The 26157-nt window shown below is 40.0% G+C and overlaps 1 protein-coding gene across 3 annotated transcripts in view; it reads left to right on the top strand.

Annotated features, from left to right (window-relative positions):
- doc2b (double C2-like domains, beta) overlaps positions 1 to 25691 on the top strand; it is a 181260-nt gene extending 155569 nt beyond the window's left edge. For all 3 annotated transcript variants that reach the window (XM_030747323.1, XM_030747325.1, XM_030747324.1), the window contains 4 exons: positions 10560 to 10714; positions 19160 to 19241; positions 21790 to 21886; positions 22288 to 25691. In XM_030747323.1, the coding sequence (XP_030603183.1) occupies positions 10560 to 10714; positions 19160 to 19241; positions 21790 to 21886; positions 22288 to 22421 (468 nt within the window). In that variant the 3' untranslated portion in view covers positions 22422 to 25691. The remainder of the gene's footprint in view (positions 1 to 10559; positions 10715 to 19159; positions 19242 to 21789; positions 21887 to 22287) is intronic.
- Positions 25692 to 26157: the final 466 nt, after the last annotated feature.

Here is a 26157-nt window from a genome sequence, read left to right on the forward strand (position 1 = left end):
CATTCAGAATTTTTATAGAAAATGCCAGACGTACAAAAGAAAATTTGATGGTGAATTAATCACATTAGTACAAGTACAAATGAGGTGCTTCGCTTTTTTCCCCTAGAAGGCAGAAAACCAGAGCTTGTGGAGCCTAAATATTCCTGTTAATCTTCTGAGCAACAGTTTTTCTCACCTTTTTTTTTTTTTACCTCTTCTGTTATGGGCACAGCGTTCTTTATCCTCTCTGTATGGAATATGTGTGTGAATGCCAGTGCCCTGTATGCCTCAGCCACTTCTCTTGCATCAGCACAATAGTTAGCACCCCACTGTTTTCAGAGAGGTGTTGATCTAAGAGATCCTACCAGGACATTGGCAGGAGATGTATTTCAGCCCGGCTTCCTGTTGCACACATTTAAAGCCTCAAATCCTGAACTACCCACACATTTTCTCAAAGAGGTTCAGACATGACCTGTGTCACAGACAAAGACTCGTGCTCTTCTCAGGATGTCAGAATTTCTTTTTTGTATTGTTACCATAAATAACCAGCAAGACTTGTGGGAAGGGGTTTCTCTTTAAAGTGTATGACTAAATTTTAAAATTGATTATTGGCAGAATAGTGTGAACCAGTCAAAGAAACCCTCCCCTTTATCCTGGCATATGATCAGACATTTTTCTTGGTAATACCTCTGTTTCCCTGGTAACCCCCAAGGGGCTGTGTAATACCTGGGACCCAGTCGATACACTTGGAATATTACTATGCCGGGTTTCTGCCTACTGCATGTGCTGCTTTGTTGTCGGTCTGTGGAGAAAATAATGAAGCAAGCACAGAGTGAGACATATTTCACTTTATTATTTAACACCGCTGCTGCTTTCATTCAGCATGAATGTTGAGATGGTCTCATTGGAGTTATCCGGTAATGTTGTGCATTAAATTGAATTAATGGACATCCTCTAGCCAATCATAATTGAGTTTTCCCCCAGGCAATGGTACATGTAGCTGGAAAATGTAAAGTAAACATTACTGCACTGTGGCGTGTTTGCTTACGTTAATTGATTTTATGTTTGAGCAGATTAATAGAAAAAGAAAGCAGGGACTCATAGAAGCTGCACAGGGAGTTGGATCTTAGGCAGACATTTTAGTTTGAAAAGCTCCTGCTACATTTAGGCATTGTATTCAAACCACTCCGGTGTATTAGGACTTCTAAAACTCCTAAAACAGATGCTACTTTTAGTTTGAAAACTTCATCATCATGGTTTATCAGTTGCAAAAATTAAGCCAAAATGTTGCAGTTAGGCTTACACACCCTTCTCCTGTGGGTACTCCTTTCCCATTGCCGTGGCTTTCTTTGGCAGTCTTACCATATTTGCTCCTAATTTGTTACACACCAGCATATACTCGTGTGTTGCTATCAGAAGGAATTTTCATCCCATGGTTGATCCGAGCAAAGATACTTGAACTTGCTGTTCTTCTTCTCTAGTATTTTCTACAAAGATGGTATTTGAAAAATGGGACCCTTAAAAACAGCCTCACAGGTCATTTTTGCAGGCACATTTTTACAACCAATACCTACATCTTAAAATTAAGCAATCTCTAGGGGTCATACATGACAGGGCTTGTGAATACAGCAAATTCTGAAGAAATAAATAAATATGGATTTTCTTAGATTTCTGAAAAGGGAAAGCTTAAACATTAAATGGATTGGTTCTTATATAGCACTTCTCTACTCGAGCACTCAAAGCTCTTTAAACAGCATGCCTCGTTCACACCCATTCATACAAGCACTTCAGGATCTTGCCCAAGGATACTTTGTCCTGCAGACTGGAGCGGCCAGTCACCAACCTTCCGATTAGTAGGTAGCCTGCTCTACCTCCTGAGCTACAGCCACATTACACACTGACATGACATGTGAAATGTTATTTTTAAAAAATGGTTTCTATGCAATGTCACAATTTCAGGTTGTCTCCTGCCACCTGTAGAGGCGCTCATTTTAGAAATGCTCGTATGGGTTGGATAGGAACAAATGACTGATACTGTGCTGTCGTTCGGATTGGAGGACACGTTGACAGGTGGATATCGTGATGCCGTCAGCTGGTTTGTGAAGTCCCGTTTTAACACTGGTACTGCCAAAGTGGTCATTTTGACCTCTTAGCATTTTGAAAATCATATAAATATGTTAAATTAATGTTTAATGACTTTTCCTAAAATGTATGTACTCATCATATGGTGAATTCTGGGGTGTGTTAGATAAAAAGAAAAAAATTAGAACCACTTACCCAGAACCACAGAAGGATGTCATTTTGACCCCATCAAAATGACATCCTTGGCATGCTAGGTTGTCTAGCAACACCTATTGTTTACACACATTTTGATGACATTTGGCTGAAAGGGTCACGGATGGGATGTTGAGCCGGGGCAGAGGGTCAGATGGAGGGAGTGCTCCTTGCTGTGCAGAGCAGTGGAGGAGCACAGCTGAGAGTCCAGACTGTAGAGAACTAATCCGAGCAAATAAAGAGTGAAGTCCAGACCAGAGCAGCCGACAGGCCTGAGCGCTGAGGAGGTGGAGGGCTGCAGACTGAGGTGGAGCGGTGTGGACAGTTGATGAGAGAGAGGCTGCAGGTCCGGTGAAGATGCGGACATGTGATAAGTTTTCACTGTTGTACCTTTACAATAAGTAATGTATTAAACTGGAACAATTTATAATAACTTAGATTTGTACAGTTGAAGTGCCTTTTAAGAGGTTTAAGGATGCTTTACAAAGAAGTAAATAAATAAATAAAAAGGCTAGAGACTGAAGGCCTTGTTGAAGAGATGAGTTTTGAGGATTATCTTAAAAGAGTCCAATGATGGGGCTGCCACACTGAAGGCTCTGTCCCCAGGGGTCTCGAGGTTGGTGTGAGGGAAAGGAAAAGCAGACCCGCGCTGGGGCTTGTGGTGTCCGAGACTGTTTCTATGAGTGAAGGAGGTTGAATCGATACAGAGGGCCCAGGGCATTAGGGGATTTGTAAGTGAGAAGAAGGATCTTGTAAGTGAAGATTTAGGATTGTGGGGGTGATATAATGTGTGTTAGAAGCCTGGTAGCTCACTTTTGGAGCACACTTCAAGTGGCCATTAGAGGAACTGCACCTTTGGCCCCTTTTGCATCCTTTTCTTTTTTCTTTTCTCTTCCTCCTCACCCTCAACTGGTTACATTAGATGGCTGTCCCTCCCTGAGCCTGATTCTGCTGGAGGTCTCTTGCTTTTAATGGGGAGTTCTTCCTACCCAACACCTCCAAATACTTGCTCATAGGGGATCATCTGATCATTGGGGGTTCCTTTTCTAGTACTGTAGGGTCTTTACCTTATGATATAAAGTGCGTTGAGATCACTGCTGTGGTGAATTGGTCCTTTGTAAGAAAAAATAAAATGGAATTAACACTTAACTTCGTTTTTAAGCTCTTGAGGTTGCAGCTTGATCGTTTGCAAGCGAGTAACCCTCTGCTTCCTGATTACACTGACAAACTTATTCCAGGTGTACATGAATGGCTGTGTTTAGAAGGCTGTTATTATAGAGAGGACATTATGGATAAAGCAATAAATGCAAAGTGCTTGTCAGGACAGAGGTTGTTTCCATCTTAAAACAGTGTTATTAGTGTGCATGCTGTGGATTGGCTAATGATATAAGATGTTGATCATCATCTTCTTCTTCTTCTTCTTCTTTTGGCTGCTTCCTTTAGGGGGTCGCCACAATGGGTCATCTGCCTCTATCTCACCCTATCCCTAGTATCCTCCTCTCTTATACCAGCCCTCTGCATAGCTTCATCATGAATCTTCTCTGTAGTCTCTCTCTTTTCCTCCTGCCAGGCAGCTCCATCTTTAACATCCTTTATCCAGTATATCCACTATTCCACCTCTGCACATGCCCAAACCATCTCAACCTTGCCTCTCGAACTTTGTCTCCAAACCGTTTAACTTGAGCTGTCCCTCTGATTTACTCATTTGTAATCTCATCCATTCTGGTCACTCCCAATGAAAATCTTAATCTTAAGTTTTATCAGTGGACATTTGTTAGTTATATATATATTTGCTAAAACAAGAAAAAGAGTTGTTAGCAGAGGGATGGTGGGCTGGCTAAATGAATGACCTGTGAGTATGAAACCAAAAAAGAAGACAGTGAGTGGTGTAAAAATGTCAGCACTTGTCAGATATGCTGAGCTTATTACTATCCAGGCAGCCTGAGGTTTGTACTTCTTCCCTCACTATCTGTCTCGATGCTCTTGGTTTGTTGTGGATTCCCAAAGTGCACCCCGTTACAGGATACTGGCACACAGAAAAGAGAAGAACATTAAGAAAGAAGAACATTAAGAATAGACCAAATGGATTTGAGGGTTAGCTGAAGTGGTGCCTGAAACATGCTGTCATGCTAGATGAAGTGAATGCCATCACTAGTCCAGTGAGAGGCCTTGTAAAAGTCATCTCTGATTTATATAGGAAGTCATTTCCTTGGGGATATCTGATTAGTATCCTGCTGTGGATACTGCTGGACAGATTGTTGAGCGCTGTCTCCTACACACAGTGCAATACTACAGTGGAGGCAGCAGTCTGTGTTTGCACAGCCTTTTCTTTATTTCAGTTTCCCTCTTCACTTAAATATTGTTTCTGATTCTTGTGGGAGTTTTGGGGTGTTAGCAGCAAAGATCACAGCTGGCACAGCTTGTGAGGGCCGTAGCTTGAAGTATAGTTGTTCAATCATGTGCCTGAATGTATATATTTTTAAAATTTTATATTAACAAGTTGCCAGCAGCAGAATCCTCAGTGTGTCTGAGACTTTTTTTCTGGTGCTTGCCACTTGGGGGCAGAAGAAAGAGTTTGCAGTTAGGCATTCTGACCCTGTGGCGTCAAATAATGTCGTTCTGTCAGATGTTGCTGGCATCTCACCATCATACGCAAGGGGTCCTTTGGTGACAGTCTTTGATGCACCAGCTGCAGCAACACTGGGTATGGAGAGATAATGGCCCTGAGCTACTAAATCTCCATTAGTGAGTTAGCTAGGTAATGGGTGGGTGGGTTGTTCATTAGCCGTAAGACTGTGGATTGCATCCCGTTTGCTTTTGCTTTGTTTGCTGAGAGTGGCAGACCTGGCTCACTATTGTTTAAACCTGATTCATCCAGGCACTGGTGCCAAAATACATCCTGTCCATTTCTATGAGACACCAGCAGCTTGGACAAAATGGAAGTATTTGGTACAGTGGGAATGAGAACAGGATGGTTATGAACACAACAGGGACTTGTTTTTTTAAGTTGATATCTTGAACTTGTTGGCAAACAGTTGCTTATTTACACATCCAGCTGTTTCAGAGCTCTTTTTTATTCATGTTTCTGGCCGCCTGGCTTCACTATTGGTTATTTATTTATTTTGTGAACTCCTGAAGGAAACTTCTGGTCAGTTATCTGATAAACACTCCATTATCTTCACCTCCTAGTTGATGTGTGTGAAAAACTGTCCATTCAAGTCAAGTTTCATTCTTCATACTATAGATTTTAAAAACCAGTAATATTTAAAAGTTATAAAACTTCCTCAGAGCGCATAAACATATGTTATATGAGGCAGAAAGACCAGGAGCCTCACGAGCTCAATGAGCAGCTTTCATTCAAAGGAACAGGGACCATATTGCTGTCTTGTACATAGTTCTCACAATATATCCACGAATGCTCAAAGTACACTCTGTTTCTATTAGTGTGTTTGCAAGTCTATGTAAAATAACTAGTTTATCACATTTCATTCAGCGCTAGAGAGAGCTGAATGAAATGTGATAAAATGCCTGAGGCTTGCTTTAGGCACAAACTGACAGTTCTGACCACAACTGTTGCCATTTGAAGCTGTACTGTGGGTAATATAGGCATCAAGTCCTGATGAGGAAGAAGGATTCTTTTGGAAAAGAAACAAAGACATTTACTTTATCTGGTTCTGCTGCATCGGTTCTGAGCATTTCTTTAAAAATTAATACGAGTCCAAAAAAATGATGTGAATAACATATCTTGCAGTATTTTTAAGTACATTTTGCTATTGCATGTGGCATAGAATGGTGTGACTGGTTCTGAAATAATATGGATTTTTGGTCCCATCACATGTATGGATGTTAACATTTAAATAGAAAGGAAATGAGGCGATGATATTCTGAAGTCATGTGTTATATTATTGCAAATGCACATTTGAATGAAGTGACAAAGTAAAAACAAGGTCTCTTAGTTTAACTTCATAGCTTAGCTGCAGCATCCAGTCTATCGTGGATGAGAGAAGGACACTGAGACAGAAAATCTAATGAATATTAATTTGAAATGGCACAAACCAAACTGAAAGCACTGACAGCTTCCACTGGTCCATGCACTTTCAAGTAGCTCTCGATTAGCTTAAAGTTCTTTAGGCTCTGTGTCTTTGCTCTGTTGATATGGGGGCCTTATCCTGTGTGTGTGGTTAAAAATAAGTGCTGAGGTAAAGGGGAAAAAAATGATGAATTACTTACATAATCAGCAACTGTGGAAGAGTTGCTGGTAAATAGCATTTCTAAGTCACATGGAAGTGAAAAAAGAAAAAAGCCTGTATTTCTGTCACTTTCATATACATTCAAGTATGTATTTTTTCTTTCTAGAGAACATGAAGTGCTCTGTGGGCAACACAAACTTGTATAGTAGAAAAGTACATTCATAAGATTTTGATGAACCCCTGGCAGCTGTACTGGTCTACTTCATAAATAACTTAACTGAGCAAGCGCTGACTTAATGAGCTAGCTCACAGTGAATCAGATTGTTGTTTCTTTTTCAGTGTACTAAGAATAAAGTGTGTCTACTTTGCTCTACTTCTTCCTCTTTTATACCCTGTATTCCAAGGAGTTCCACAGAGTTCCATAATAGGACCACTGCTCTTCTCCATATAAGTAATCTGTATGATAATTATCAAATGTTGTCTTCAAATTTTATGCAGAATATTTAGTTGCCTGTTCCCTTTTAGTTGTAGAAACCTTTGAATTCCTGCCTTCTGCCTTTGATGTTGTTCAGATCCATTTAATTCAAGTTAACACTAAATGAAGTCAGGTCCGAGTTCACGCTTTTTTCACACAGCTTACATGCAGCCACTCTTCATTCATCTCTTTTTCTTTTTTCTTTTTTACATCAAAGTGCCATAAAATCAAAATGAACATAGTGATAAGACCATGTTTTATGATGCAGATGTAATCTTCAATCTTTAGGAGATGCAGATTTAAAAAAGAAAAAAGTACATTATAAAAACATTCACTGTGAGAATACTTTATCAAGGACAAAATAGATTATTACAGCTGTTATGACCACACACAATTTGAACTTTATACTTGAACAGTTTTCTTTATATTCCCCTCCTATATCTACCCACACCTCTAGATCAAAGAGTGTGGTTATTTACTATTGTGGAGCATCCAGGCTGCCCTTGAGGGCTCTGAATGGCAGAAATGTAAAGACCTCTGCTTATATTATTTCTTGAGACTTAACTCTAAATATGCTACCATCTGAACTAAATTGTAAAAATAAAGGCTTTATACTGCATCATTTATTGATGAGCAAAATTCAAGTGCATTGCAAGTTTTTTATTCTAAACCTTGACCAGAATATTTTAACAAGGCATTTATTCACCACACATATGTTTAATTAAAAAAAATAATGTGGAACAACTTTTTGCAACAGTAAAGTCTTCTATAACATTTTAGATGTATTTGCAAAAGTGCACTTGTTGAACTAGAAAGGCCAACTGAGGCAGTGCATTAAATATTTCAACAAAAGAAATTGCACCAAGTGAACATTTAATAACTGTAAAATTAAAGCTTCTTCTAAAACGACGATTTTCATTGTCGACTTTACGTTTCTGACCTGTCAGTGACATCTTTTCGTGGTTGTCGTACTTGGAGAGTATTCTGGGCTGGCGTTGCTATGATACGTTTGGTGCGTTCAAGTAGAAGAGGAAGGGTGGGAATTTTTAAAACTGTCACAGCAAATATTATTTAAATGCGTTTTTGCGGCTTATGTTGGGTCAGTCGGCGGTGTGGGCCAGTCAAAGGGGGTCCGCGGGCCGGATGTGACCCCGGGCCGGTAATTGAATAGCCCTGGTCTAGGAATTTGTGCTGGGTGTATGGTTTAATCTTTCATTGTTCAAGGGGGCCTATGCATTCCCTATTTATTTATTTTACCAAGTAAACCCCAGAGATAAGGAATCTCTTTTGCAAGAGCGTCTCGGGTACAAGCAGCATTAAATTACCTTTGATTTGTTTCTGATGATGAAAGAAGACTGAGCTTCTGAATGAAGCCTGTACATAAATATACTATTCCAGTGGCAGATGCTTATGTATGTCCAGAGGTTCAAATAATGAGGTCAGCAAATGTATAAGTAATCCTTGTGAAGTTCAGGACTCTGGGGCATTTAGGCTACTGCTCTAAATGCTCCATTTCAGGCCGTTTTTTTTCTACTCTTAGACCTGTGTGATGTCAGAGGGGATATCCCTAATATGTTATTCCCAGGCACACATCTCTGGCCCTGAGCATCACCACCAATCTGCTGTTCAAATATTCCAATCAGAAGAAAGCTTAAAGGGAAATGAGCTAAAATAATGTGTTTCAGAGGTTGAAGTGGGGGGTCCAGTAGAGTATAAATACAGTAAGAATTATTTTTGTACAGTGAATTATGCAAAACTACTGTAGTGCAGTGTAAAATGTGGAGCTAGCAAAGAGTATAATAAATTGCTTCTACCTGACAATTGTATGACAATGCATCTCAGGTGATTTTTTTGCAGAGCGATGCACCAAGCAACGTAAGAAATTACTTTCTGTGGGGAGTAAATAAACACATTAATGCATTAACACTTTGACTAATGAACACTGTGGATAGATTTAGGAAAACAGAGGTATAGAGATAAGGTTGTCCAGATTATAGCTTTCCTGGATGCTTTGATTGAAGAAAAAACATAGATATAAATGACATACACTCACGCACAAAGTAATGATTCAGAATACATGAGAGGCCAGTTTCTTTTACAGTTATCAAGCACATAATTGTCTTCTTTGTACCAAGCGAGCTGTGTATTTTACTGCTTTCTCCCAGGATGGAGGGAAGTTTGGAGAATTCCTGGACTTTGTGGACAAATTCATAATTCATAATACTTGATTCACACAACGAGAGAATCAACAGCTTGTAGAACACATTGTGAACCTCCTGTCTTCTCTTGGTAGCCAATCGTGCGATGAGAATCTTTCAGCGGCTAGGATGTGGTCTCTGTGTTTTTCTGTCCTATTTTTCTACCATTTCTGAGGCATGCCATCATATTTTGACTGTGTCTTATGATAATTTAACAAGCTATCAAGTTGTGTCCCGTGTATGATTATGATTGATGCACTGGCAACGGTGTCAGTATGACTGATGTTGTCCGGCATGACTAATGCGGCAGCCTATGAGTGAGACTTCCTGTTTAAATAGATCATTTAAAAAAGAAAGTGATAATAAAAATAAAAACAGCAGCGCTCATCTCTGGAAAAAGTGAAGTGCCGTGTTTGTAGATGCACTTTAAACACACAGGTCATGTGTCAGTTCGATGTTTTTCTTGTCTCTAAGAACATGGTAAATTAATTTTGATGAGACCATTAACTCATCATCTACAGCGGAGATGGGATCAATCAGCCAATCAGTGTCTGGCTGATTTCCAAGGCACGTATTTGTCTAGACAACTAGCACCGAAGGTGCTGTAAACTTTGCACATTACATGAGCGAATAAAAATGTCCAGCTTTTTTTTTCCCCTAGCAAAGACAGAAGTCTAGCTACAAAGAACCAGAGCAAGCCGAGAATAGACTGAGGTAAAATTAAAAGAAGGTAAAAAAAAAAAAAAAAAGACCTGTCCTCCCACTCCTTTACTGGATCGAGATGAGGTAACGTTTCACTGCATTTATATAAGCAGCTGTGCAGCACAAATTCAACACCCCTGAGGATTCACGTACACCATATTACTCAGAAAGGACAGCTTAATGTATAGGGCTGCAAAAGTGCATCTAATAAGCAATAGCAGCTGCTTATTAGATTCAGTACTCTATCAAAATATGAAACAATAGATGCCTGTGTGGCATTTCTTAGAAAAAATCTTGATGACTTGAGTGTAGAGGCATGATTGTAGAGGCAGTGACAGAGGCAAAGGCCAAGACATTTAATTTCTTTTTAATAAATTCAGGGTAATTCAGGGACACTTCAAAAATAATAAATGGGCAAGGTACAATCTCTGTACCCAGGACCGAGCATGGCTTCAAAGAAGTTCCTCCAGAATCCTGTAAGTTTCTAGCATGAGCAAAAGTTTTGGGTCAGATTAGATGGAGTTTAATCATATTTATCACAGGCTTTACCAACTCTGGGGAAGTATTTGGCTTGCTTAAGTGCAGTCAATGAAACGCCTTAAATGTTTATAAGATTGAGGCGGGCACAAGAAGAGAAATAGTTCATCTGTTTTTCAAGATTCAATTAAGCCATAAATATTGGGATATCGTAGTCTTTGCGAGGAGAGATGAATCCTAAATCTTCTCATTTCCACCCTTCAGGTCAAGACAGAAGACAAATCTCTGGAGGAACGTGGACGAATCATGATTTCTCTGAAGTACAACACCCAGAAGTCTTGCCTAGTGGTGGGAATCATACGCTGTGCTCACCTCGCCGCCATGGATGCCAACGGCTTTTCCGACCCCTACGTCAAAACGTCAGTATGCAAAGACTCGCAGGCACATCCAAAAAGAAACTGGGGCTGTTATAACATCTCCTGGGAGCAACTTTAATGAGGTTAAAAACCCAAATTTAAAAAAAAAAAAAAAAAGATAATAAGGGATTTCATTATCTTGCAGTAATAATTTTATTGTCATTTTACTCACCCCTGAGATCTGCACCAGCCTCTGACAAGGAAGCAGTCATAAATTCAGACAGGTGGTCCAGATTAAACAAACTTATTTGGAAATGGAAACAAACGCAAATGTATTTTTATCACCCGACTGTCGTTGGAATCGTCCTTTCACTAAAGGTAACTTCTCACTTCAGTTTGGGTTTACTGCACTTAATGTAACTGTTTACACACAGATTTTATCTGCAATGAAGGACTGTTACAGACATTTGAATGCACTCACTTTGATGACGAGGTTAGGTAACATGGACAGAGGTGTTTGCTACAACCTGTCTAACCAGACTTCAGTGTGTCACTGTGATCATAAATCAGGATTACTCTGGGGCCTGCGGTGGGCACTGCTGTGCTAAGAATTTATACAGTACAGATGTACAGATAGAAAAAAATTATTTTAGTCCAGCAGCAGCAACGTCAGCAGATTATGAATGACATACTGTATACAACAATTACGTGAATGATGACTCATTTTATGAATTTATATTTATAATGGTGCATCCATTATATCATCATAGGTGAGGTCCTCCTATTCAGTGGGTTCCAGTATGAACCAACTTTTTGCTTGCAACTTTTTTCTTTTCTTTTTTTTTAGCACTTTAAAAAAATAATGTGGTAATACGAACAGCATTTGATTACCAAACTGTTGAGCAGGTAAGTCAAGTGCCCACAGCCAAGACAAATAATGAGTAAACACATTTAGAGATGCATATGGGCCATAAGACAATAACAAAATGGTTTTCATCAGTGCAATAAAATGTAAATGTGGTATCACTAATGGGTTGGTAATGCAGTAATAAGGAGTTACAGGTAACGTGTATTTTGCAGTCCTGATTGATGGTTGCTACACTGACACTACAACACAGCGAAGGGTCAAATCAAACATATGTACATATTGTTGGTGACATTTTTAAGGGTCTCCCTGTTCCTTTTTGGCCGAAAATTCAAACCCAATTAAATCCAAAGCTTGGAAAAAAATCACTGGTTCTGGTACAGGCGGTTTATTAGACACCTTAGTTACACCAAACCAAACCAAAACACAGACAGTAACATAGTTAAGACTAAGATACACACACACAGAGACAGAGAAAGATACAGAGAGAGTAAGTGAGTGAAGTAAAAAGTGAGTAAAAGTGAGAAGCCCAGACCGAGCACCTTGTTTTATACCCTTAGAGATGCTAACTACCCACTTGCCTTTGACCCCTCCTAATTTACATAAAACAGACCAATCACCTTTGAGCTCCACCATTTACACTCCCCGCTCTAACAGCGGTTAATATAAAAGACTTCTTCCCGTGTGAACCTACCTCCCCTAAAATACTCCCAAAGACAGCTGTCCCAACTCCCACTCATTAGGGCAGTCTTATCTGAGTATACAAAATTTCTTAATTATAATAAACGGACGCAGGTGGGTCTTCAGTCCCAAATTTCAAGGGCACACTGTTCCAAGCAACTTGAACTTTATTAAAAGGTGATAAAGTGTTATGTCAAAAGTAAAGCTTCTGAATATAGAGGAGAGTGGTTTTAGCAGGAGCTAGAAGTGACATCCAAGCAAGTGAATACAACAGGCCTCAGTCTTATTTTACTGATCTAAAGCACACAGTGTTCATTAATACAGTGTGTGTGATTAATATAGGTACTAAATCATATAGCCAGTGTGTGTGACTAGCATAATTGGTGATAAATGATATAAAATACCAATATCCGAGTGATAAAAATTCCCAACAATATCTGTGTTTAAATATAAGGGTGAAGCGAACAAGCACTGCAGGCCTGGCAAAAAAAAAAAAAAAAAAAACACTTTTAGGATGCAGTTTTGCTAGTTATACTATACTATAAACAGTTTTGCCTTATTGCCTTCTTTAAATGTATTTTTGGACCCTTGTGACGGCAGGTGTAAACCAAGCACATGGTATTGCTTAACTATTATGTCAGTGGAACAGATCAAATTTAGGTTTTGGAACCAGAACCAAACCAGTTGTGCATCGGCGGGAATACCTCTTCATTGTCTGTTGCCTTTTTATGTAATCCAAGACTGATTTCATGATGTTGAGTTTGGGCCGTTGAGGTCACCAGACCATCTGTTGCAAGTCTGCTTCTTCTTGTTGTTGAAGTTCTTTATGAATCTTAATGATGAGGGTCCCAGTCATGCTGAATAATAACTGTGGCACTGATCAGATGCCTAAATGATGCATCTCTAACCTGAACAGTATTGTATGTGATCAAATTTATATCAAGAGAAGTAGTTCAGTGTAGAAGTGATTGTAAGTTTTAAAAAAATTGTAATTTTCGTACGGAGACACAAATTGTCCAGTATTATAAATAATCATATGAACCCAGTCCAAATCAAAACCATATTTCCCAGAAGTCAACTGAAGGACTTCTAAAGTTCAACCTTGACCCCAGCACCTTTAAGCATTTTTGTACAAAGCTTATCTGGTTTCCAAAGCACTTCTGTTTATTATTAGAAAATATATTTTCATCCTTCTTTCCAGATTAACAGACTGCTCTTGCAGTTTCAAATGTCATGTTTCCCGTGATTTGCTTATTTCATACCGCTTTCATAACAAAGTCTCCACAGGGAATCCACTTATGCCATTTATCTCCTCCTAGATTTAGACCGGTGCAATAGGAAATCAAATATCCAGGCTTTGTAACAGAAGTGGAATCATTAAATGTTTGGGCAAAGTCATTTTATGAAAAAAAAACAAAAAAACAGACATTTTAGAAAAATAAACACTGCTGGAATGGCATAAAAATAACCCGTGCAACAATTTTATTGTTTAAGAAAAACAAGAAGCAGGAAAAACTGTGAGTCACATTTAAACTATCTTCTTGAATTTCCTCACAGTATCATAGTTACGTGTTTCACTGTCACTGACTCGTACAGCAATTTATTTTACAATTTGTTGTTGAGTAATTTCATTTGGAAAACTGTGTCTGCACAGTTAATTACCAGAAAGAGAAAATTAACACATTCGCTTACAATCGCAGTGTTCACAGTTTGAACATCTGCTTTGATAACCAGATAAGGAGCATCAGTCACTTTGAGGCTGGTGACTGTGGTAACTGTGGAGAGTGCATCACTGAGCTGGTGGCTGGAGGCCATCTGAGTACAGTCAACTGTCATGTTCAAGAAATCCGTTTGAGATGATTTGAGCTTTGCGACATTGTGCGTTACCATGAGTGATGGGTTGTAAAGGGATGGACGTGGTTAGCAGCAAAACTCAGGTAGGCTGTGATGGTTAAAAGATGCTCAGTTGGTAAAAAGTCACCCAAAAGTGTGCCAAGAAAATAACTGCCACACCATCACACCAGCAGCAGCCTGAGCTGTTAATACAAGGCAGGATGGGTCCATGCTTTCATATTGTTCATACCGAGTGGTATAAACAACATGAACACGAGCCCTTGTGAATTGTAGCTTAAGTTTCCTGTTCTTACCTGACAGGAGTGGTACGCGGTGTGGTCTTCAGCTGCTTCGAGGTTCAATGAGCTGCACATTCAGAGGTGCTCTTCTGCATACCTCGGATGTAAAAGTGGTTATTGAGTTACTCAAAGCAGCCTGGCCTTTCTCCACTGAAATCTGACATCAGGGAATTTTCACCCAGAGCTGCTGACTGAATACTTTTTATTTTTCAGACCATCCGCTGTAAACCCTGGAGATGGTTGTATGGGAAAATCCCAGTAGATCAGTGGTTTCTGAAATGCTCAGACCAGCCTGGCACCAAGAACCACGTCATGTTCAAAGTCACTCCTCTCATTTCCCCCCATTCTGATGTTTGATTTGAACTTCAGCAGGCCCTCTTGATCACATCTGTGATTGGCTGATTAGATATTGTGAGATATTGCGTGGGTATAGTAGTGGCCGGTAGGATGTAGGATGATCCAGCGGTGGATGCTCATGTTAAACATGGCCAATGTTCCAAACAATGGCAACCTGTGGAGGGGGCATTTCTCTTCCAAACGCCAGATGTTCACATTAATGCTGCTCTCAGTTCATCTGCAGCACATGGTAAAAGCACTGAAATGGATTAGCAGCACTACCTGCGATTATCAGTAGCACGAAAGGCACACACAGCACAAGGGGCCATCTACGGGGCTGCAATTTGAAGGAGAGTCCTATTTATCACCCCCAAACATTTCCCAAGTCTTTCATCTGACTGAGCAATGAAAGTGCAATTAATTTCCGACTCTGCTGTGCACACCTCGAGAACAAAAGCGCGACTCGTTTCAGAGGAGAAGGGCTGCCAACAATTTTCCAACCGTCAGAGGTTGAAAAAAATCTTCCTGAAGCTTGAAGGACACAGAGGCTGATAATAGATTTACTGACTGGCTCACGTGAAGGAGAATAAAGGAAATGTATAATGTGTCACATAAACAGAGCTGTAGGATTTCTCTGTCACTCGCTGATTTCTTCTAAGAGTCTATCCGAAGGATCAAGTCGCAGCTGTCACTCGAACAGCCAGCCATTTGCTCTAATGTGTTGGTAACATCGAGTATGTTCTTAAATTGCATTACAGTAGAATTCAGACACACATTAACGGCAACAAAGCAGCGGAGTACGATAAGAGTAAATGCCTTCATGAATGGCCATTCAGCCAATGACAAATACATATCACGAGGCTTCGAAGTAAAGAGTAGTATATTTGAATACTCACTGAATAAAAGCATAGTTCTACTCTACAATCATGGCGTGTGCACACAGGGAAGTATTTAAAATCATCACCAATCATCAACAAGTGTATCATTTGCGTAACTTTCACTCTTAGATTGTTTTGCCTGAGGGTCAACAGTCACATTACATGACAACGATTAAGTTCGCTGCAGTATCCTCATCAACAATTTCAGCTTCCGCTCCCTCTGGGGTACGCTTGTGTGGAATAACCCACTTAGCCTCCCTTTAGGTCTCTTTGTTACCTCGGGAAATTGAAGTCTGTGAGGGTCCAGTGAGCACATAACAGAAGAGAGGGATGTGATGAGCTACTGTAATTGCAATAAAAATCTACCACATCAGTATGAGCAATAACATCCAAAAAACTGTTCTTGGCCAAAAGCACAGAGGTTCTAAACAATGTGCGCTATGCTGGGTTTGAGATAAGTGCATGTTGCCTTTTGCATCATTTATGAAAACAGAACTGAAACAAAGGTCTAACCTTCACACTATCTCTCTCTCTCTCTCTCTCTCTCTCTCTCTCTCACACACACACACACACACACACACACACACAAGCTGTATATTCACACACATGCCTTCATCCAGAGCAACAGCAGCACTAAGACCCTGTTTTCTTCCCTGACTCACAAACTGCAGTGAAAGCAAACTGAAACCGATAAGCACATTGTTACATTTGTGAGCACACCAGCAACGCCTCAGCTAATTTAAATAAATATGAAGTTTAATTTCTTTTGCATATTCCACAGTATACTCTCAATTTCCAGGGTGGTGCAGACACTTAACCGAGGATGATGCAATCTGAAGCAGAACATGTTCTTTATGTAGATGTTCTGAACAGTTTTAGGCGGCAGGGATTCGGCTGCTTGTATTGTAACGCATTTTACTGAGATACTTCAAATAATGTGTTCATCCCTTTTACATACTACACTCTCAGAAAATAAAGTACCTTATTGTGTCTTAGAGGGTAAAATAGCTTGTTAAAAGGTTCCTTATTGATGTGCACATTTGTATAAATTGTACTTGCAGGGACAGAAATGAACTTATTGTACTTGTAGTTCTGGCAGTGTGCACATATAATCTCTATGAATACTGTAAATGAAAACAATGTTCTTATGAATTTGAATTAGTGCATTTCACTTCATTCATACCAGTTGTAGATTTTTATTCCTTATGCTGTATTGTATACTGTACTGTAGTTTTCTGTATTTTTGCCTGTATATTGAGGAGTATAGTGGTGCGTTTTGTTTTAATAAGCTGTAATTCGTTTGAAGTTAGGAGTGCTTTTGCAAAGCTGAGTGCAAAGACTGTTAATGTTTACTTCAGGGTCTTAATGATGCAGTGTTCAGGCCTTTATTACAAGAATCAAAGTTGTGTTTCAGCTTTCATTCTTGTGGTTGTGTAATATGGTTTCCAGTGTTTACGTGGCCAAAAACACTCCGTTAAATGGCCAGTATGACAGAGATTCTTTTGCACTGTTTAATGACTCTACGTGGGGGTGCAGCAATCCTGAAAACACTTAACACATGATGTAAATATTGCAAACAAAAATTATCTTAACAAGATTTTGGTAGTGGAAACATTTGTTTAACCTTTGTAGTCCCCGAGTTCTATCGCCAAATCACATTTGAGCCGGTTTAGATTGCTTGCAGGTCTCTGTGATGGCCGAATGAGGGACTGCACTAGCCAAAAATAGTTTTTATTTATTATTAACTTTTTAAAGTCTCTGGGTTACTGAGTCACAGACAGGGTTATTATAGTTAACGAAAACGAACGAAATAACGAAAACTGAAATTGAAAAAACATTGTCGTTAACTGAAATAAATAAAAACTATAATTAAAAGGAAAAAACGATAACTAATTAAAACTGAATTGTGAGTTTACAAAACTAACTAAAACTAACTGAAATAATCGATAAACTTACTTTCATTTACTTGTTTTTTTGGGGGGTTTTTTAAGCCTTGTGGATTGATATGAAATCATTGTTTCCGCTCTCCGAGTTTAAGCTGGGAGCGCCACAGGACAACTGTGTGAGTGCGCATGTGCGTGCGCTCACCGCGCTGGTCCGCAAAGTAATGGCTGCGGTCTGCCGAGTCCCGTATGGAGGTTCTTTGAGTACAAACACCTGCACACGACCACAAGGTAATTAACACACACAATCCAGCTACACAAGCATAAATGCGGACATGAGGTCGGCAACTTCTGTAGGTTGTGTACAGAGGCCGCAAAGACCCTGCAGGTTTAATTAGCAGCATCTAACCAAGCTAGCTCCTAAACAGAAGCAGCTTCAGGTGGTGAGAACATCAGGATGCAGCTGGATTTGAGCTTTGACTCCTTCAAAGAGTTTGTTTTTGTTTAACACCACATGTAGGCGTTATTAATCTGCTGCACTGATGCTGAAGTTTATTGTGGAGTTTATTGTAGAATTTATTGAGTTTGGGAGTTCATGTTTTTCTTTGTTTCTCCCTGGTTATGCTCATGTGTGTCCTTAATATTACACACATTTAGCATGTCTTGTGAACAGTTGGTTGTTGACTATATTTCTTTAAACTGTATCTTTTGTCAAGTTTTCATTACACAATAGTCACTTTTGCGCCTTGAATCTTGCACCTGATTAGGTATGAAAATACTAAAACTAATACTGAAACTAACTGAAACTAAGCATGAAACCAAAAATAAAAACTAATAAAAACGAGCAAAACCACTCTGAAAACTAATTAAAACTAACTGAATTAGAGAAAAAAAAGTAAAAACTAACTAAAACTAAACTATAATGTAAAATCCAAAACTATTATAACCCTGGTCACAGACTGTTTTACTATACATTTTAACAGGACAATAAATTACAGGTTCCAAAATGATAAATATATATCTGTGCACTAGTGAAAGAAGTATTTATTGGAGTAGTTTTGTGTAAGTTTTAGTAAAGTGTAGAGTTACTCCCAAAAGCTCCTCACAAAAAAGAAGCCAATAACAGGAACAAATGACCAGCATCCAAAAACCTCATACAGAGAATCTGAGATGAAGGGTTTAAATAAACTACAGACTGGAGACTTTCACTGCAGTAACGCTCAGAAGTATCGACTGACTTTGGAAATGCCTTTTTGTTATGAGGTGAGATGTCTTCTCCACAGTAATCTCATCAAACCGACACCAGAGTGAAATTTTATTGTTTAACTAACCATGTGTGGGACATCAGTCTTGATAGAAGAGGACTGCTGCTGCAGGGGACAGCACCACCGGATCTTTGTGTCACCAACTGCAAAAATGCCTCAATAAAATCTGAAGCCTCTAAAAGTCAGCTGACGTAGTAATTTAGTGTGTGTACTGTAATGCAGCTTTGTGGTTGAATTTAGGGCAGTCCCACAGCACCCCCTGGAGGACAGAACAATATAACAGCTAAGAAGTCTACACAGTGTGGCTTCATGTTACTGATGATGGTTTGAAATAACACATGAGCGCCGTGCACTCTACAGAAATGTGTAACATTTTCATTTTTTTGGCTGTTTCATCCATAAATATAGGAATCAGAAACAGCACTTGTATTAAATCTCCTTTCCTTTCCTCCCTGCGCTGTCCTGCAGGTACCTGAAGCCTGACGAGAACAAAAAGTCAAAGCACAAGACTGCCGTGAAAAAGAAGACGCTCAATCCCGAGTTCAATGAGGTATAAACCACGGCTGTTGCGGTAAAATTTTGCAGCGCCAGTTTCTTTCTATTTTACTCCTGTTTTTTTGTTGCATGAGCTTTATCCGGTGCTTTTATGTGCTGAGCAACCTTCATAACCCCGGGACCTACAAAAGCCACTCTGTCACGGCAACACTGTTGGATTTTTCTTCATAATAAAATGACTTTTTAAGAATGCTGCAGAACCTAAAATACCTTCAGATTTTGGTAGAATATACCACAAAAAGTTCTGTTTAGCCAAATGTTTGCGAGTGAAGATGTAGTAAAGCTGAGGCGCCTTCTGTCAGCACTGAACCTATTTTTTATCTTCTCTCAAACCCAAACAGTCCTGACAAAACAGATGAGCGGAGTTACTGTCTGTTTAACTTTGATTGTTGAATGAATATTCAGTCCTATGAAACACTTTGAAAATAACGTTTTCGTGACTCTACAGCTGCACCGATAAATACTTTGTGCAGCAGTAAAAAAAAATTTTTTTTAAATGAATATTTCATGCAAAAGTTTTCTGTATAGTGAGAAACCCTCAGAGGATTTATAACATCTGCAGTTCCTCTCATCCTTTAACTTTTGGTTTTGGTTTAACAGATTACAGTTTCCTCATTAGGCCCTTTTTGCAGCGTGTTCCTGCGAGAGTCTAGCATTTTATTGCAAATGCTATGAATAAGAAATTCTTATTGGGTTCCAAACCTTTAATGGCAGACTCTCCATAAATGGTACAAAATCAATGGTCTGTAGGCTTGCTTTTAGAATTATGAACTCTGGGTTGGTTTATTGGACTTATAAGTAAGCATATTTAGATGAGAGGGTGCAATGCTAAGTTGTGAGCTAATGCTAACAAGCTCTAGTGTAAAACATGGAAGTGCCTGTAATCTGCCTGCTTTTTAATGGCCACCCTGGGATGTTAAAAAAAAAAAAAAAAAAAAAAAAAGGCTACCAGATGTATGGAAGTCTATGGGAACACATCAGGCTTCAAAACATCAAGATGACAATGGCGAAAAAATGCTTGAGGTTTCATCACGAGACATCACTAAGACTTCAGTCCCACAGTCACGGACCCCCTGGCAAATGTGTATTCCTTGACTGGTTGGCGAGTGGTTGCTGCAGGTTGTGGGTAGTTTTTACTTGAAACTAGTGGCAAAGTGGTATATGGTGCTGCACCAAAAGTCCTGCAATTTCATTGGTCACTAGCAGACTGGCACAGGCACATGTAGTTTGTAATATATGAAAAACACAGACTTGTCTGCCAACTGCTCACCAAGCGGGAGCGAAACAGTAAAAAGTGCAATGCAAACCAGAAAAGGTGCAGCTTTTGAAATCTTCTGGTTGCAGCAGTAAAGCACAGCTTTGACTCTGAAAGTGAACATTGTCAGTGTTTTCTTAACATTTTCAAATTTCACCAGAGCTCGGCAAAGTATTATTTGCAGACAAGTCAACATCTTGCAAAGTATAATTAACCTATTTTGTAAACATTTAGCAGCTAAAAAGCCAAAAAGAGGACCAAAAGGATAAAATGATAAAAGGCTGCATGTGTAAAAACAAGTCAGCCATTTCTGGCTGACTTGCGTCAAAGGGAGCGTCATATATCTTTGAGTGTCATTTCACAGCCTGCAGACCTTTACCACTGCTGCACCTTTGCTGTGACAAATTAACTGTGAAGGAAGCATTTATAGTAATCAACCTTTATGTTCTTCTGGGCTGAGCCAGAGTAGCTAAACACCTCTTTCCGTTGTATTGAATTGTATTGAAATCAGAAACTCACTGGCTCTAAGCAGCCAGCCACATTTTGAACAAGAATGCCAAACATCTTTTCAAGGCTGAGCGGACCGCAGGGCAGCCTGTATACGAGTGGACATACCCCGGCCAAACACTCACACAGGCCAGCGACCTGACATTTCCTCTGACATTTTTTGTGCCCGTATTCCTCCATCACCTCCTGGCCTTTCTGTTGGAGACAAGCAGTGAAGTCCTCCTCCATATCAAGGCTCTGGTTTCATTAAGGAACCTCAGATTGAAACGCTGAATTACTGCTTGTGGTTCACAAGTTGCAAATTGATATCAGAAGAAAACGCTCGTTTCATTTAGTGGACAGTGTGATTTATTGATTACACTGTCATGCTGTTAGAGTAGCCTTGTGTGTATTCCACATTTCATTCCCTCCGCTGAGTTAAGATGCCTTTGACACCTCTGTTGTGCTGAACAGCTCTATAAATGCCCTGAACTAACAGAAAATGAGTCTGAGTATGTAATGACTGAAAACCCGAGAACAGACAGATTAAACCGTGTCTTATTTAAGGCACTAACAAAATATTAAAACTCGACGAGGCGTTCAGAATGAATTCCACCAGAAAATGAAACAAAAGCTTTCAGGATTGTTTTGATAATTATGCGAAGCCAAAACTCTTATTCAGCAGTTTCGGGAGTATTTAAAGCCACATTGTGGTAGTCTGAAAAGATGAGGTATCTTTAATCTCGTGTGTTGAGAGAGAAAACTGTGCAGCTCTTATTTTCCCCTCTTTTATTTTCTGTAGGAGTTCTGTTATGACATAAAATATGCAGACCTCACCAAAAAGACCTTGGAGGTGACCGTATGGGACTACGACATTGGAAAGTCGAATGACTTCATAGGTAAGCACAGCTAGGCTTTACACAGCTGTCATCAGGAGACACTTTGAGACTGGCTGAGGGGAACCACCCACTGGGGTCTGCATATTTTTAAGGACCGAACAGTAAGGCACAAGGACAAAGGTGTAAAATGTATTTTTTTTTCTTTTAATTGGATTAAACATTTTAATATTAACACCTAACCCCACTAACTGCATGTCTTTGGACTGTGGGAGGAACCTGGAGAAAGCCCACGCACACACTGGGAGAACATTCAAACTCCACACAGAAAGGCCCCGGCATCAGATATGGGTTTTCAAATGACAATACTTGGTTTTTTTTTAATGTGATATACTGTAAATCTCTTATTGTGTATCTCCTGTCTTTCCAATAAGAACTCCTTCTGTGTTTGTGCCTTCTCTTAGGTGGTGTATCTCTGGGTATCAATGCAAATGGAGAGAGGCTCAGACACTGGTTTGACTGCCTCAAAAACAAGGACAAAAAAATTGAACGCTGGCACACGTTGACCAATGAATTACCCGGTTCATTAAATGACTGAACGCACACATCCTTTCGTCCCACCCGCTGACCCCCGACCCTCGCCGGCTGCACCGGGAATCCTGCATCCTCCCAGTCCTCCCTCCTACTTCTCTGGGTTGTCCTCGTGTTGTCCACATCGACCTGAGACGCCTCTCTTTGGGAATATACAGTATTTCCTCTCCACAGGGCTGAGCTTAAAATGTACACATCTTATGTTTGTGTTCAACAACATTTTCACACATACAAAAGGAGGTTCCACAGCTGCTCATTTCATTTTGTTTTAAGAGAAATTCAGTCGACAAAATGACTGACAAGTGTTGACTTCTAAGCATTCTTGTATGAACGGTGAAGCTAAAAGGAGCAACTCTATTTGATGAGGTCTTTTACAGCTGCTAAAGAATTTCTGCTAATCTTTAAAACTGCACAGGATGCGTTCAGTCTGATGGCTATGAACAGAATCTTTGGATTTAACAAAGCATGTAGCAAATATTTCACACTGTACAGAAAAACTTAAAACCCTTTTAAACCCTTCATGCAAGTCCTAGACTTTCCATTTGGACAGATGAGAACAATGCCGTAGGAACTTGGTGGTTTAGGAAGAACAACCCTTAAATGCAAGTTGAGGCCTCAGTACGCTTCAGACAAACTTGGGCACATCTTTCTGAGCATGACTCTCCTTAATGAAAATAACCTTTTTTTCAGTTGTTTCAATGTAGCTCACCAGTAGTAAAAGATAATAAAAGTGAAGTTCTTGTAAAGGCAAAAACCCACAGAGAAACAGAGCTGAGGTGGACGGATGGGTCAACAAGCAGGCCCACTTCCAGTCCAGCCCCTGCACCCTCTCCCTGCATACTTTTCAGTTGATTTGAGAGTTTGCGTGGAGGCTCTTCTACCCCAGTCTAACTCGCCTTAGGAAGACATGAGTTATAAACCTGTTGTTTTTTGGGTATTACATAACCGCTACCTGTACGCCACCCATAGATGTGACTCCACATGGAGTTTCACTCATCACAGAACTGGACCCCCACATTTTCCTTCTCCTACCAAAAGGCAGTGTTAGTTATTTTAAACCACAGTTATTCCCTAAGTTAACAAAATCTTTATTTTTTTGCATCTGTAGCAGAACATTACTCATTATTCTAGAGCAGAAAACATGTTTTTTTTTATTGTAGTTTGTGCTGGATTAGAAAGGTATTGCAAACAGTATGGACCTGCCAGTATCTGGTTATCCTTTCTGTGATCAATTTAAAGGATAGTTAAATTAATGCGGCATAATTTGGAGGATCGGTGTGTCTAAAATAGCAGCAAAAAAGCCTCCACCGATTATCTGGATTCAGCTGTAGACTACAACTGAGTACAGCTACAAACAAAACCTTCATCTGTGGCTGAGAGCACCATCACAGCACTGCATGTTTGGCCCTCTATCTATTTTTTTTAAAATGCTTATCCTGCTAGGGTCACATTAGAGCTGGCACTGGTACACCCCGGACCCTTTGTGTTAGTTCATCAGAGGTCTAACATGAAGAGACAGTCACGCACTCACCAATTAACCTAGCGTGCATTTCTGTGGACTCTGAGGAAGCCGGTGAATTGAGTCCCCACACAAACGGGGGAGGACATGTAAACGCCGCACAGACAGGCCCCACCGTGCTGCCCCCCGGTGATGTACTGAATGTAATCAGGCCCCATAGTGCTTTAATTGGATCCCCCACTGACTCTGCCTGTCTCTGGTTACAACTCAGAATCTAAATAGCATTGTTTTAGAGGAAAATTCCAGTGTCCAAGCCTGAAGGGGATGCTTTTTGATTCTGACATTCATGCACTGTAAATGTTGTCCCCCAAAGACAGTCAAAACAGAGTTTTACCTCCTGAAGAGTCTTCGGAAGAACACTTAGCAGAAACGGCCTCACCTCTGGTGTTTTTCTTCATGCACTTGAGGTTTTTGGCCACATCAACACAACAGCACTTGTTGCCAAATTCACCACAGTGAAATTCAATGGAAAGGGTTGAGTGGAGAAGATCCAGCAAGTATACCAAACGCAGTGTTTACAAAAATGCTGGAAGCAGTTCAAAGGGGACATATGCATTTAAATCAGACAGGCATTTGCTTGTTATGGACGCCCTTCTATAGAATTATAAATCTAAAATAACACTTTGTTTGAAGCATACTGAGGCCCCGATAGCCAGTATTGCTTGTTGGAAAGAGGAATCCATCATAACCGCACCAACAGCCCTAATCCTTTCCTGAAAGTAAGGTTACTAAGGAGATGGGGTTTGGCTTTGAAGCCATGAGATCTCCTCAGAAACAGCTGAGGATCTCCTTTAAGCTGGAGGATGACGGGTTAAAACAAATAACAGACAAACAGTTCAGCCTAAATTCCTTCTTCAGGCTACTTACAGTGGTTATTCATGGCATTACAAACACAGACTCCCACAGACACTGCAAAGTGTCACCAACTATGTGGACAAACACAGATTGCTCAGTGCAGCCCAACTTCTATGGAGCTGCTGACGTTTGTGGTCATCCTGATGTCGAGGCGAGTGTTTGGTCCATTCAGTCATCCCGTCCAGACTTCAGAAAAAGCACTGGCAAGATAAACCAGTACGCGTTATAATCTAATTGGGAGGTGAATTGTGGGTACAAGGTCACAACGCTGTTTTCAATCAGCTGGATTTTCTTTGTGGTCAAAAAATGATTCCTTAAACGTTAGAGTTCTTAAGAAAATGGGTTCAAACGTCAAGGGCAGGATTGAATTTCTTTCAAAGAGCAAACTGCAAAGTGCCCCTGAGTCAAACTGAGGCAGATGGTCATTTGAACAAGTACAACAAAAGCATAATAAATGCTCTATTTTTGTGATTATCCGAGAGCTGAATGGATATGGCTATAGACAGAAAAATCTCACAGTTCTGATGATCTGTGGACGTATTTCATGCAGAAAATAGGAAACATCCACTGTCGCGACATGCAGCCGTCACACCACACAGCATGTTTCAGTGTGTGGAAAGCTGAGTGCAGCTGTAATCAACAACACAATGAAGTTCAGTGGGTGACCAGTCTGCTGAAAATCACTTGTCGAGCCACAATGCCACCTGATTTGGAAGCTCTTAGGTTTGTGTGGGTGTGTGTGTGTGTGCGCGCGCGTGTGTGTGTGTGTGTGTGTGTATGTGTGTGTTGCTTATTGTTTACACTACCGAAAATGAGTTTCCACAAAAGCTCGCTGATGGCATTTTCAGCCAGATGAAAATGTACCTGCTGTTTGTCAAAAGGGCCGAATTTCAAAAACAGAAAGTTTACATCCAATATATATATATATATATATATATATATATATATATATATATATATATGAAAAAAATACAGATTAAAGTACTAAAAGCATGTATTGTTTACAACAGCCTATTCCTGCTGAGGTGCAAGTTTGCTGCTGAGCGGGCAAACGGTGCCCCCTTTGCTGAAGTCGCTGCAGTTGTTCAGTCGTGCAACGCAAGCTTCGCTGAGACGGGCGCGGACGAGAAGGGCCGAATTTTTAATATACTAGCAGTGTATATGTATTGTTACTATATTGTTGTTGTTGGGGGGAGGGTTTGTTTCTTTCTTTCTTTCTTTTTTATGTGAACACCTCCAATAGAAATGTATCAAACAGAATGTACCTGTTTAACCCCTTCTAGTCCACACTAAGTCCTCTGAGAATTTGCACCTTTCTGCTCCGTAGTGTTGATATTGTTCATGTGTCGGATCTCGAGCTCTGTATTTG

The sequence above is a fragment of the Archocentrus centrarchus genome, chromosome 14, assembly GCF_007364275.1.
Source record: "Archocentrus centrarchus isolate MPI-CPG fArcCen1 chromosome 14, fArcCen1, whole genome shotgun sequence".
NCBI classification, from domain to species: domain Eukaryota; kingdom Metazoa; phylum Chordata; class Actinopteri; order Cichliformes; family Cichlidae; genus Archocentrus; species Archocentrus centrarchus.